The sequence below is a fragment of the Podarcis liolepis genome (assembly GCF_965112155.1).
Source record: "Podarcis liolepis genome assembly, chromosome: 8".
Taxonomy (NCBI): domain Eukaryota; kingdom Metazoa; phylum Chordata; class Lepidosauria; order Squamata; family Lacertidae; genus Podarcis; species Podarcis liolepis.
Window position 1 is genome coordinate 42,454,486 of NC_139560.1, and position 15,633 is coordinate 42,470,118.

Below are 15,633 nucleotides of genomic sequence, written 5' to 3' on the forward strand. Positions count from 1 at the left end.
ACCCAAGGAGAATAATTATCCAAATAGCTCTGAAGTGGTACAGTCCAGGACCCACTCGCTGGATCATCACCTTGTCATGGTGAGTGGGCTTGAATGTTCCTATGACCCTTGTGAGTGAAGCTGTTGGGAATCTCGCACTCCCAGCAGGGTCACCGAAGGCGGTAAGGTCAAAGGGAAGGAGCTAGACAAAGAATGACTGAAGAAGTCCTCAATGGCAGAACAGGCGGACGATAACAAGCAGTATGTTATGATGGCTGTGAAGGCGGATGAAGGCTGCAGAGTCCTCGAACTCAGGACGCAAGGGGGAAACGTGCTATGAGGAAGGCACGCTTGGCAAATCCACACCATTATCAACTCCCGCCCAGAAACCAATGTCCCCACTGTGGAAGGACGTGTGGATCCAGAATTGGCCTCCACAGTCACTTACAGACTCACTGTTAAAACCGTGTTTATGGAAGACAATTTTACTCGGCTGCAAGTGACCGCCAAAGAAGTAGACAGTCCAGGAGGGCTGTATTCCAACAGATGTATCAACGACTACTTCATAGGCAGGCTAAGGGGCAGCCCCTTTTGAGTCTGCACTAACTACTTTCTCCAAATATTTGAATGAACAGAGCACAAAAGATGACAACTGACACTCAGACACAGTTTATTACCTCAAAGAACAAAGGCAGATCTACTCCACCTATAAAGATGGGCCTGGTCTGCATTTAGTAAGCATTAACCTATTAAAATTCAGCATGTGGTTTTGCCTCACCATCCCATGAGAAAATTCTAATTTGCACCTCTACTTTTCTTCTTCTGTGGTCCAGGCAACACAAATCCTTGCTATGACTGCTAACTTATTTAGCACTTCTTATTTCCAAAATGGATGGTGATCTTTCTTAGCTCTGTTGTCATGACAAACTTATGATACACTTTATTATCTGTTTATTTAACAACATTTTTATACCACTTAAAATCGTCAATAAAATTAAATATTAGAGGGAAAAATGCCACATATGTAGGTGTTTTGAGAACCATGTACAGCCTTAGGGAAGTAAGAAATGGTATTGGGAGCAACACAATGCTGGAAGATCTTGTACCAATACTACTTCCCACTTCCCTAAGGCTACACCTGGTTCTTAAAAGACTACATATGTAGTAATTTTCTGCAATATGTTCAGAGTTAAATTCAGAGTGTGGTGGTGGCAAGCAGACAAAAGGATGTCAAGTAGGGTTGACTTTTCCCTTTGGCTACTCTGGACTGAAATAGTGAAAAGGCATTAAGTGCAGTGCAAATGAATGCCAAATAATCACGGACTTCACGGATCTGATGCACATCAAAGTGCATTCCAAATCATCCATTCCACAGATATTCCCCCTGTTGACATTCATTGGTTTTCTTGTACAAGTGTAGGAGTTGTCTGAAGTCATTGTTAGAATTGCTACAATGCTGTTAGAGACACATGATTTACCCCATCCATACAGTATGTGTCTCTTGAAATGAAACATTATTACTAGACCTGTTGAGTGTTACTGTCTAATGGAAATACAGTGGTACCTCGGGTTACATACGCTTCAGGTTACATACGCTTCAGATTACAGACTCCGCTAACCCAGAAATAGTGCTTCAGGTTAAGAACTTTGCTTTAGGATGAGAACAGAAATTGTGCTCCGGCGGCACGGCGGCAGCAGGAGGCCCCATTGGCTAAAGTGGTGCTTCAGGTTAAGAACAGTTTCAAGTTAAGTACGGACCTCCGGAATGAATTAAGTACTTAACCCGAGGTACCACTGTATTCTGGTAGAAAGCTCAGTGGAACTAGCACATAGTGTTAAGACTGTCTATAATATAGCATATGTTGCCATTCTTAAATCTATGAATGTTATAATAAAAAGACACTGGACTGGGATAACTCATATAATGAAGAGAACAATCCACCGAGAACTTTTCCTGCACAAATTCCTTTGAGAGGCATGGGAGCTACATATAAAAGCATCATAATGTTTTCATGGATTTTGGTGGGGTTTGCATAGGAGATCTTGCTAATGGTATTTTTGCCCATTTTCAACAGAGACACACTAACTGCAACTCATGAGTATGCATTATTTTTGCTATCTTAGCCAAGAGCTAATTTGGGGAAACATATATGTGTTTATTTCTTCTTTTGCAAAAAGGGAAGAAGATTGTTTCCTGCCAGTTCTGCTTCTGAAAAGGAGAAGAATGTATATATTAAAAAAACAAAAAACAAAAAACACTTCTCATGAACATTGTCCATGTAGTGGAACTATCTTCTCTTTTTACTTATGACCACTGTAGGTCTCTCATCATTGAGGGATGAATGATTGTTTATATGTATGTAATTACTAATATTTAATTTTTATGTGTATATCCCACCTTCCCCCAAGGATCTGAAGACAGCCAACATGGTTCTCCCTCCATTTTATACTTACAACAACCCTGCAAGGTAGGTTAAGGTAAAATATATACTGGGTGGCCCCAAATCACCCAGTAAGCTTCATGGCTCTTTGAGAATTTGAGTCCAGGTCTCCCCAATCCTAGCACAACATTCACCAATGCACCAAAGGTCATTAGTGAGCCATCAATCAAGGGCATAGTTGGTTGCAATATACAGCAGCATGGTGTGGGAGAAATGTGCCTTGATCTGAACTTAATATTTGATATTTTTGCTCAATGTGGGGGTGATTTATTGTGGCATATTAAATTATGTGCACCAGGCCAAGAAATAAGTCTTTTGCTGCATTTGCTTTGATGCGAAATTTGCTAAATTTTTCATGCCAACAAGGACAGTGGTAAATTCAAGATGCTCATGTGGATTTTGAGAAAGGAAAGTAGACACTCCAGAAACCAGCACTCATTAATACAGTCAAGAGTTTCCAAGAAGCATGCATATTCCTGCCTGCCTCTAAAGGTTTCCCATGCATTTCAGTGGATGGAAGTTAAATCAGCATGTGCATTCCTTTGTGGGTGTTGTTCAACTCTCTCTAGTATAGTGATTTATTCCACTGTTCAGACAGGATTTCTGAAGTTATTGATCTTCCGATGCTTGAAGCAGAAATCCTAAACACACTTAATTGGGAGTAACCCCAGTTGGACTCAGAATGACTTACTTCCAAGTAAACATGTATTAGTCCATGTGTTGTTTAAGGGATGAATTGAAAAAAATAGAATGTTTTAAATGTTTGAACCCAGATTCCCAAAGTCTGAGTAATTATTTCAGATTTGCGAGACTGCAGAAGAGATCAGCTTCAGAGTTCCATTACTTTAATATGCTGCTCCACAACTTCTACTTCAAAGCCATTTACAAACATGAATTAATTAACTACTATCAGTGCCAAGGCAATATTATATGCAATTATGGCATACTCCCTGCTCCACCTACTTGAATCCAAGTGACTGAACATGCCCTTAATTCCTGATCTGTTCTCTTTCCCAGTGCTGTTCTTTTTAGGAGTTGAGCCTGTCTCTTTGAAGTCAGGCAGGGTATTGCTGTGAACAGGGCTGAGTATTCAAGCGCATTATACTATTAGTCATCTTTGTGCCATTGTAGTGTGCAGTTGTGTCAGCATTTTGGACTATGCATTTTATTCCTGTGCCAAAACCCCCACTGAAGAAGATTAAATCTTTCCTTTTATTACATTTATTTCCAAAGTTCTGTAACTTTGCAGTCGAAATCCTGGCAGATGGTGTCTCCAAGCCTAAACACCATTATATGGTTAGAAATCCCACAGAAATCAACAACTCAAACAGGATGTGTATCCATGTAATTGCATTCATGATTCAGGCCTAAATATCTAGGTACCTGGTATCTGACTTCAGGTAATGTTTCTTTTTTAAAAAGTTGATGCTTAAATCCAAGTTAAGTCATTGCATTCATGAATGTTAATAGCTTCTTTGTTTTGTTTTTTAATTAAGAAAGGTAATTGTATTTCAAGGATACCTGCAGAATTATGGGCCAAATCCTGAATTCCAGAAATATATTTGCCAACAATTTTCAAATTTGTTTTTCTTCCAAGTTTAGGTAACAAGTCCATATATGTGACACTTGTTTCTAATTATGTAGAAAGCCAGCACCATCCCTTTGAGCTAATGGATGTAGCAAATAGTCAGCTTTGGAAACCTAGGATGACTTTTATTCAGAGTGAATGGGAAGAATCCATATTATTGCTTAATAGATAAATTGTACTTTTCTTGGGCTGCAGTATAGGGAATATGCAGGGCCCCTAAGGATAATTGATTCCTTAAACAAATTGGCCTCTGATCACATTCCAGAAGTTCAGCTCACAATAGGAAGGTTTGTGGTGGCATCATTAAATAACCCATTTTTTTGGTGCATGACACACCACCCATGTGCCAAGTGATCTTTTAACTGAGCTCTGAGCATGCACTAGACTGTAGCCATTCAGGTCAACATCCAGACTATCTTTCAAAAGGCTTAAACATGCTGAAGTCTTAATATAGCGGTACCTCAGGTTAAGTACTTAATTCGTTTGGGAGGTCCATACTTAACCTGAAACTGTTCGTAACCTGAAGCACCACTTTCGCTAATGGGGCCTCCTGCTGCTGCCATGCTGCCGGAGCACGATTTCATTTCTCATCCTGAAGCAAAGTTCTTAACCTGAAGCACTATTTCTGGGTTAGTGGAGTCTGTAACCTGAAGCATATGTAACCTGAAGCGTATGTAACCTGAGGTACCACTGTACTGGATTGTCATCACAAAAATGTGTGCAATGCCTCATCCTGGATAAGATTACTTATTCCTCTCAGTTTGCTGTGACACTTCATTAAAAATACATACAAGTAATCTACCTTTTAATTTTAATAATTGGAAGGGAAAAGGAAGGTGTCTGGGTGAAACAATGAACAAGAGAATTGGCCAAGTGGAGATGGCATAAACTAGTTTTCATCAGGCAGGTGGTAAAGGAAAAATGCACTGCCTCCATGAAACAAGCCTGTACAAGTACTATGAACACAGCCCAAACAGAAAAATCAGTATTTTGCAGTGAGTACTCTTTGGATCAAGCAGGTGTTGAAAATTCAGATCAGATAGGGAAATATATACTGACTCCCTCCCAGACCAGAACATTTGCTTCAAAATAAAATTGCTAGTTTAAACTTTTGATTTTTTTCTGTTCTTCTGTTATCTAGAATATTAGCACTGGTTCACATGCATATCATAATAGACATTGTGTGTGTGTGTGTAAGAGAGAGAGAGAGAGAGAGAGAGAGAGAGAGAGAGAGAGAGAGATTCTGTGGTTTGGGAAACTCCACATTATGAAGAGATTTCTCTTACTTCTGCCTGTGAAGTCCCCTCAGTGATCATGCTCTCAAACAAAGATTTGGATATGCCGAAGAGCTTGGGAAATGCCAGTAAGATTACTGGCCTTTCTCCCCTCCACACCCAGGCAATGCAAAGTTACAAACTTCAAAGGAAAACCCCATTCACTTTAAAAGACCCACACCCCATTGGGTTCATTGGAGTAGTTGCACAGTTATTTGGATGAAGGCCTCTACAGACGACACCTGTGTTTATAGACATTTTCTCAGCTTTGTCAAAAGACGGCTAAAAACAGACCTGTTTCATATGCTAAAAGAGACACTCTTCCCAAATAAATGTCAGAGGGCACACCTAACATATAAATCTCTGTACTTAAACCCCAGCCTTAAGAAATACATACAATTTAATTATTGGGTCTTGGTCTACAGATAATAATGAAAAAGATGTATCAATGGCCCAGTCTAATTTTTAAGAGCAAGCAACATTCCAGGCTTTGAAGAGACCTGAATGTTGAACCAAACATGTAGGAACCGATTCATTGCTTTGCTTTTTGCCAACCCTTAAGTTATTCACTTGGCAGCTGACTTCATTGATTAGTTCTAATTTATCAAGTGTGAAATTGTTAATTGGGCATTGCTTCTTTCCTTTGAGCAATGAACTGCAGAGTTTCGCTCTGCCACATCATCTTAGAAAAATTTGATACATTACCAGTAGGAAAGGTGGTGGTGGGGGGAATGTGCAAATTTACATTTGGTCTGAAGAAATCCTATTTAAGAACAGATTGCAAAGAATACTGTAGCATTCTTAAGATTATACGGCCACTTGAAACTAGTGTCATTTTTGTGCCACAACTCTTCATGAACACCTCCATCATTCACTTGGAATGGCAATGGTGCCCATCTGAGAGGTGACGGAACTGAGTTCCAGCAAGTTCCAGCTGACCCCCCCCCCCCGCTTGCAACCATTCTAAGTGCAAGAAAAAGCAATACAAATTATGATAAATGGAGTTACATGACAATATGGACCTTGTAGCAAGGCCTCCAAGGCCACCAAGTTCTGTCTCTACAATCTCTCAACATTTGATTGTTTCAACATGCCTAAATGTCGTTTCTTCCACAGATAGCACTTTCCCGTGTATAAGAAAAACAAACGCAGCCCAAAGCTCTTACATAAAGAAGTACCATGCTGACGAATTTTCCTGTTTGCACATGTATCTAGAAGCAGGTTTTCAGTGACAGACTGGAGAAATCTAATTCCGAGGGATTTGAGCATCAAATCCTAATAATAAACAGCAAACTGTACAATCTTCATGCAGTACAGGAAAAACAATATATGCCTCGATAAAGATTGAAAGAGTTTGTTCAAATGTTTCCACTTTTTTGCTAGAAAGCAAAAACAGATAACAAGGGATTGCTCGTTATATAGAGTGGCTTTCAACTAAGTCATACTTGAACTAGACCCTTGACTAACACATCCATTGATTACAATGTGCAATGAGCCCTCTCCCAGTAGCATCTGGCTCTCTGTTTTGGATATTAAACATCTAAATAAATGGATTTAATTATATTTAGAGTAGATGGGTGGTTTTGTTCCTGGGCAATCCCATGATCGTTTGCTCAGAAGTAAGCTCGGTCAATTTCTATGGGATTTACTCCCGAGCAAGTTAATACAGAATTGTAACAAAAGTCTTCCTCTCCCCTTCACCAGTCTTCACTTCCGATTTACAATGCAGGAATAACCAAAGCACAGAGAATTACCAGCATCGCCAGCGCAAGAACTTGAAAAGTAACACTGGGTTTGAAAACAATTCTCTTAAAATCTATTCTTACCGTTAAAATGAAGACCACAGCAGCTGCTCTGTAAGTAAGCCAATCCATTGCATCTGTTGTCTCTTAGGTCCAAGAAAGGGATGATAACACTCCAGGTGGCTGTGCCCTTCCCCCCCACCCCTTGTGACAGTGCCTGTAAAAAGACACTGCGTAGATGTTCTTTCACCCAGGCTTTGGAGGAGTCTCTGACTTCCTCAGATCAGAGCACTGAAGATGCTGCTTAACCAAGTGTGTTCCTCCACCCAAAACCTTTGGGCAGGTCTTGAAATGCTTGACAACATCATTATTGCTCCAGGGGGAAAGCCAAAGACACACCTTGATACTTTTTGCGATGAAACACTTTGCTGGGCACCAAACAGAGCATTATAGAGAGAGACAAGACAGGCTGTACTGGGGAACTACTGAATGAAAGTCAGAATTACCCACTACCACTACACAAAAAGCTGCACTTGTAAATTTTGGGCAGGTCCACACAACGGCAGGATCCTAAGTTAAATCCATAGTTTCACAAACCAATTTTACATTGCTGCTCTATGTCCTAGGAGCCCACTTCCTGTGGGCATTTGGAGGTCATGTTTCCACCTCCCTCCAATAATATTCTTATATGGGTTCCTCCAGCCATTGGTAAATGATGGAATTGGAGAAGCAGAAGGGAAGAACAAACACAAAGTTTGGATTTGTCCCCTTTCCTTGAGATCATATAGATCTTTCTGGTGCCAGCTTAACTGAAGAGAATGCCAATAGCAGTCTTCTGCTTACTTCCAGTTTTGAGAAGCAATGTGAATTAAAGTTGCCATATAAATAAAGCAAAGTTTAAAAATAATAACCCCCAGTGTTCTCATAGTAGCTCCCCTGCCTTCAGATTTCCCCATTCATTTTAATGCCTGAGGACTCATTATACAAAGCTGATCCTCCATTGAAGTCCTTGGAGTTATGTAAGCATCGTAGGCCCGGTGCTCACAGTATATAGCTCATTGGGAATAAATGCGTCTATTTTGTTTCTTATTGTATTTCTTATCTAGTTCCCTAGATCAGCTTGATATTCTTTGAAAAGAACAGTGTTTTTAAAATGTACTGAAAAGCTTATTTGGTTGAGTAATCTCTCACACAACAAACAGGTGTGACAAGCAGAAGTCTATCCTTGACCAGTTAAACAGGGAGCAATGCAACAACTTTACTGTCTTATTGATGATTTTGGAGGCATGTGGCATAACTCAGTTTGGACAGCTTGTGGACGACCACAAAAGTGATGGAGACTGACTGAAGGCTTTCACTCTTCCTAGTATTCTTCTTGGGGCAGATTTTTACTCTGGACTCTTCCATTTTTTAAAAAAGAAGGGTATGGCTCCAAAAGTCACAGTAGAATCAGTAGTGTGTGAGAAGATCTGATGTCATGCCCTGTCACTTCTCTGTATCAGCAATCTTGCAGCTGCATTCATCCTGAGGACTGTGCTACCTCTTGGGCAAGCTTTTGGGGCCCACATGCCAGTTACAGGCAGGGCCAGAGGCAAAAGAGCAATGGATGTGACTCTTGCATCATAGCACCACAGTAGGTTATGGACAAGCTGGATATTTCTATGCTAACTACTCTCTTCATCCTCCATGCAGGCCCTAAATTGGAGCAGAAGCAATTTTTGGCCCAAACTGCTGTGAAACTGAAGTTGTGGGTGTTGCTTTGTGTCCAGGAGCACTGACCTGTAATGGATCAAGCCAGCCTCTTGCTGCATTGTGTAGAATTCCCATTTGCTTTATTTGGCTATGGTGCCACTTCAAAGAGTCATGGTTTCCCACAAAGAATACCTAAGGAATTCTGGAAATCATAGCTCTGTGAGAGGAATAAGGGTTTCCTAGCAGCCCTCAGCACATTTAACAAACTACAGCACCTATAATTATTTGGGGATAGTCATGACTATTTAAAGTGGTGTCGTAGTGAGATAAAATGCATGGTGTGATGGTGGCCCCATTGTGGTGAATAGCAAAGAATGCAGGACATACTTGAATGAGAATCTGGGCATGTGGCAGCCATGGATAAAGTCCTTGGCATAAAGTGGGTGAAGAATCTTACCTTCTGAGAATTCTTCCTTCTGGGAGCCACAAGCCTGGGCGCCCACCTATCAAGAATATCCAACACTGTCAGAGGGACTTTCGGGGGCCTTTGCCACAATATGATTCTATGAAACTAAGTTGAACAAACAATAATCTCCCACTCAAAGGCAGAAGCGCACAAGTGCAGAAAATCCCCAGGAGCGACAAATAGGCAGCCAAGTCTTACCAAATGCAAGAGATACTAAAAACCTGACAAAAAAATCATTTCTTCTTTTAATTTTACTGAGGACAAACATCTGACACTGGGTTGATTGTTAACACATCCTATAAACATATTTTTATATTTGGAAGAAAATGGTATGAACACAGGGTATTATATTCAGGGAAGGTATTATATGTCTCAAAAGCAAGGGTTTATAATTCAGTTGTTGGTTGGCATCTGTCTGTCTTGGGAGACAATGGAGGAGTGTGTCTTTGGGGGTGAAGTCAATCTTCTGGAAGGTTACAGCGCCTGCTGTGGCTGTAGAGACTGATATGGGAGAGAGAGAGAGCTAGGACAGATGAAGGCATTCAGTTGTGCTTCTGCAGATGCACCACGGTGTTTCTTCTTTCTGTGCTCCTCCCAGCAGTTATTCCTCCATTGGTCACTGCTATGGATGCATGACCTGACTACCTGTCTCCAGGCACTGTGGTAATCTGCAAGGGATTCCCACATAGCAGGGTTGATGTTGCCAGCCTTCATGTTATGTTTGCAGAAAAACTTTGAAACACAGAGTTGGTCTGCCAGCAGGCCTGGTGCCTGAAGCCAGCTCCCAGTAGAGAACGTCCTTGGGGATCCTGCCATCTTCCATTCTTTAGACATGACCAAGTCAGTGTAGATTTCACTGAGAAAGGAGTGCAAACATGCTGGGGATGTGGGCTTTGGAGAGCACATCTTTGTTTGAGACTTTGTCCTGCCATGTGATGCCCAAAATCTTCCTCACTCAGCGCATGTCGAAGTCTGGTAGACCTTCAACTTTGTATTGGACAGTAGCATCACATTCTCCCATATCCTTTGGGAGAGGTAAGCCATTGCCGTAGTTGCCTTGTCAATATGTTTGTCCAGCTCAGTGTGGAGAGAGAGATTGCTGGGTATGGTGGAGCCCAGGTAGACAAAATCATCTACCACCTCAAGTGTGTGGTCACCAATGCTGAAGCGTGGAGTGCTGGTGACATCCTGACCCAGAATGACACCAAGATCCTACAAGTTTTCAAACCTCACCCATATAACAGATTGGATCTCAAAAAGACTTTATTGCAATTGGAGTCCAAGTGAATTTTCCACTTGGAAACTGTCATTCCAAAGGGCTTAAATTTTAATTTAGAATTGAGTTTTTTTAAATTAATCATTCCTATTGATGGAGAAGATTGTATTTGGAGTCATGGCCCCTTTAAGCGGAACACACAGCTGTGTCTGCATCAGCCCTTACAGAATGAGCAGAGTGCCTTTTCAATTTTATGGAGCTGACTTTTCTATTTGAGCATATGTTTTGCTGTCATATGTAAGTGTAATTCCTTGAATAATTTTCAAATGAAAATTTATTATATTGTATGAAGGCTTTTATCAGCATGTTATATATAATTCAGCATTCCATTGCAGGCCAACTGGAAGAAGATATTAAAATGGAGATTTGCATCCAGTGATTTCGTCATCAGAGTCCTCCTTAGGATTTCATGCAACTGGGGCACGGCCACTACGATTTGAGTGACTGAGAGCAAAGCTGCAACACTCCCAGGACAGCTTTTTCCTGGTCTGTTGATTATCCTTTAACAACAAGTATACAGTCATACCTCAGGCTGAAGTAGCTTCGGGTTGAGCGTTTTTGGGTTGCGCCCCGTGGCGACCCGGAAGTAACAGAGTGCGTTACTTCCAGGTTTTGCCACTCGTGCATGCGCAGACACTCAAAACGATGTCACGCGCATGTGTGGAAGTGGCGAATCATGACCCGTGCATGCGCAGACACAGGTTGCGTTCGCTTCAGGATGCGAACAGGGCTCTGGAACGGATCCCGTTTGCATCCAGAGGTACCACTGTACTTGTAGAGATACTTTTCTCTTTATTGAATGAAGGAATATTTGGATGGAACTTTGGATTTGAGAAATCCTGTATTGCACTTGGATATGATTTTGGTATTGCACACATTAGGTTAAAGCTATATTTAAAAAAACAGACACTTGGTGGAATAAAAATGTCATATGTATATTTGATGTTTGGAAAGTTCTATATAATTGCATAGAGAGTTGGTTGAGCTGAATTTGGTAGGCTTCATTTCCTCAGAATATGGAACTACACCTGCAAATTGCAAATTTCATCCACTTCTGTCAACGTGTGTGTCTTTGTGTGTGTGTGTGTGTGTGTGTGTGTGTAGCCATTTGAACCTTTCCCCATATAAACCAATGCAAATATGTAAGAAGCCTTGACTGTTCAGATGTGAAATTCTGATTTAGACAAAGCAAGTGTCTTCTGCAGTGGTCCTAGCCAAATCAAGCCACTTTCTGAAGCATCAAAGCAGAATCCAAACTGAGTCATGTCTTCAGCGTATACCCCTAGTTAAAATTTGTGTTGATGAAAGTAACCTACACATCTCAAAGTAGCTTGGTTCCTATCACAGTCCTTATATCTTATTGCAGCTTTTGAGATCACCTAGTATCCTCCTGACTCTATTTTGCCAATCTAAACTGGAAGGAAAGCAAGAGAAATCCTATGGAGCCACTGCAAGACCAGATGTTGTTGGGCTTCACCTTCTATCAGCCCTAGCCAGCATGCCCAGTGGTTCGGAATAATGGCAGTTAAGAGTCCAGAAACCCCTGGAGGGCCACAGGTTAGCCATTCATGGTGTAGACCAGGCTTCCTCAAACTCGGCCCTCCAGATGTTTTGAGACTACAATTCCCATCATCCCTGACCACTGGTTCTGCTAGCTAGGGATCATGGGAGTAGTAGGCCAAAAACATCTGGAGGGCCGAGTTTGGTGTAGACAGTGCTGAGTTAGCAGGACCAAAAGTCTGGCTTGGTGTTAGGCAGCTTCCTATATTATTTCCTAATCATTTCTGATTTATCCAATGAATCTTCCATTCTCTTTAATGTCCTGTCACTTGTTCCATCCAGTTTCCAGTGCTCAGTTCCTTAGTATCTTATCAGTATTTAAAATATCCTTCTTCAGTTATTTCCCCCTCTTTACACATGTAGGCCTTTTTAATGCAACTCTATGTGTTAGGCCAGGTAACACTCATTCCCAAACCATCCAAATATTTCTTGAGTGTTCATCGGCTGAATCCCTCTAGTGCAGGTGTAGTTAAACTGTATTTGATGGGCCAATGATCAGGGATGATAGGAACTACAGTCCAACAACATCTGGAATGCCATAGTTTAGCCACCTCTAGTTGCTATGCCTCTAGTTCCCCAGGTCTCACTCTTCTTAAATAATTTTGCCGTACAGCATGGTAAAATCTACTCATGCATTATTCTTTAGTTCTAGTCTCCCTTGACAAACTGGAACATTTCTTCTTTCTTCATACTCTTGCTATATATTTCAGTATTAATTCTTTTAAATGATCTCCTTCCCTTTGCCTGCAGTCTCTCCTATCCCAAGATCTGGGCTCATTCCTTATAGATGAATGTCTCTGATCAATCATAACTCAGCTCTGCTGAAATCCATGGGGCCAGTAAGGCCTCCTCAATGGGCTTTCTTGTTCTTATTTTGACCTCCCTAACTTTGCCTCACTCATTACAAGGAGGATAATTGCTAGGCTGACCACACCTTCAGTCTCTCCATCTCTCCCCTTTACCTCCAGCACAGACTTGTACATTTGTTCATGGGTATGTCCTTGCTATCTTTCTTTCATTTGCTCCCAGACTTTGGTCGTTCTCTACTATTCCCTAACCACAGCAATGTCTTTAAAATGGTCATTTCCTTTCCAGACTTCAAAGTTTTGCAGATTATTTTTTTTTGCAACTCCCTCTTTATTTCACAGAGCTCCTGCCAACGACAATTTCACTATATATACAATTCTACTTTATTATCTTTGCAGAACTCTATACAATTGCAACTGACGCACATGGCGAGGTAATAATGCAGTCAGGCTATGCTGGGTTGACACAACTCCCCTCAGGGCAATTTGGCCATCTACATAGGCCAGGGGTGGCTAGCCTGTGGCCTTCTAGGACTTCACCTCTCATCAGCCCAAGCCAGAATGGCCAATAGTCAGGAATGATTGAAGCTGGAGAGCTGCAGGCTCCCCATTCCTATAGACCCACAACATCACTTTCAGAAACCTCCCCAGGAATCCCCAGGAAAATATGATGAGTGAGCACAATCCCTGTATCTTTTAGAAATAGCACACACACATTGGGGGGAACTTCCTCCCTCCTTCTGCCACGGCATAGATGTCTACAATTGCTGTATTTTAAACAATTCAAGTTTCATCTCATTGCTCATGAAAGCCAGACTTTCAGAAAATTCAGAAAACAGTATGCGTGGGCTAGTGAACAAAGTGTAAAAGAAGTCTGTTTGCAGGTGAGGCCATGCTTATCAAGACTATGGAGTTATAAAAGGTATATAATCCTCTCCACATTAGCTGGTTTGAGAGACTGAGCAATTACAGTGTGAAAGGTTTGATAAATCTTTCTTGGGAAACTTGTCTGACTTGATTTAGAACTAGGGAGTGGCATCTATGTTCCAGTGCCTCCATAGAAACCAGTAGTTTGAAACCAAGAACAAAGTCAGCCAAAGCTCCCGCTACTCTCCTGGCAGCACAAAATTAACTGATATGCAAAGATTAAGGCATGTTTTTATGCATTGGTCTGAATCTAGCAACAATCCCAACAAATTGGATTAAATATATATATATATTCTGGAAACAGCATGAAAACCCTTCAGCTCTTTTCTTTTCTTTTCTTTTCTGTTTTTATCAGCATCTGGTGCAGACTTAATGAAAAAAATAATACTAACACAGACATAATTTTATCATTTTATATTAATGAGAGTCTTTCATAATCTGAATTCTCTTGCACATTCTGAAGGGGAGCGTGTTCTTAGTAGAAGCTTTAAAGAAAAAAATGAAGTATCTTAAACTGGAAATTGTACAGACATTCTCAATAATCTTGAAAAGTCACAAAAGTCTGATTCTCACTATTTTATTTATACCGGGCAAAATTTGACAAGTAAGTCCCTCTAGCAGAAGACCATGTACACCCCAAAATTGACCAGGGGAGGAGCGGTCAGCAGAACCCACAAAACAGCATGTGAGGGAACAGAGGGAAGAACATTCCATTGGGCAATGTGTCATAGAACGTTCACCTTAGTGCAACATTGAATTTCTCCCACTGTTATGAATGCATTCAATTAGAAACAGATATTAGTTATTTCATTTATTATAGCTATCACTCTTGCTATTTGACCAGATTCTTCACTGTTACAATATTAAAGAAAGGATGAAGAACCTGGGGCCCTACGGATGCTGTTGGACTCCAATTCACATCATCCCTGACCTTTGGCCATTCTGGCTGGGGTTGATGGGAGTTGGAGTCCAGCAACAGCTGAAAGGCCACAAGTTCCCCATCCCTGTGTTAAATGAATGTTTTGCTGTACTTCATTATATTAATGCATATTTTGTACCACGTTGAGCCTCTGGGAAAAGTGCCACCACCACAGTTTCATTACATATACAGCTATTGGGTGAAATTACTTTACAGTTTACGTATTGTTATATGAACTCAGATCACCTTCTGTTGTATTTGTTGAAAGCTGAAACAGAAATTTTTGTATCAGCAGAAATTTAAGTCAACCTGATGTGCCATAGAGGAATTACTGAAGGCGATGCATCTGTGGTCAGATGACAATGACAACTGGGTTAAACTCTCATTTCCTCCTCCACTCACGTTAAATGTTCTGTTGCACTTGTTGCACCCTGGTGAGTTGTCTCTGAGTATGGCTACATGACTTCAGCTGTTTCTGAACTTTTTACTTAGATGGGTGGAGATTCATAATGATATGGCCTGCAAATGATCAAGGACAAGCCCTTGATGAATACTCGGACTGGGCTGGGTTCCTAGTGCAAGTCCAATAATCAGACAGGGATTAAATGTGAAAACTGAAAATGTCAAGAAGCATCTAGTGAATTTGGCACCAACGAAACATTTGCTCCCTTCAGTAAACACAAAATTCTGGCGTACACTTTCATTGTGTGAACACATCGTATACACTAACAGCGAACTCATAGCTTACATACACATGGCTTTAACAAAGCAATCATCAGCAATCATGTCATGTGTTTTAAAAAATTAAATACCAGACTTGGAGGGTAATATCAAGATTGCAGTTTGGGAGCAAGAATATACACACTAATATATTCCTTTGAACCCGCTTTCAAGCATGTTAATTGAAAAAAAGTACCATAGAGCTGACCGGAGGAAACCACCACAGCAAATATGTTCAATTAA

At 40.9% G+C, this 15,633-nt stretch overlaps 1 protein-coding gene across 1 annotated transcript in view; it reads right to left on the reverse strand.

The window, feature by feature from the left end:
* Positions 1 to 7,299, reverse strand: part of LOC310713485 (desmoglein-1-like) — a 34,855-nt gene extending 27,556 nt beyond the window's left edge. Inside the window, exon 1 of the mRNA XM_083517679.1 lies at positions 7,109 to 7,299. Within this exon, the coding sequence (XP_083373805.1) occupies positions 7,109 to 7,156 (48 nt within the window). The 5' untranslated portion in view covers positions 7,157 to 7,299. The remainder of the gene's footprint in view (positions 1 to 7,108) is intronic.
* Between the last annotated feature and the right edge of the window lie 8,334 nt (positions 7,300 to 15,633).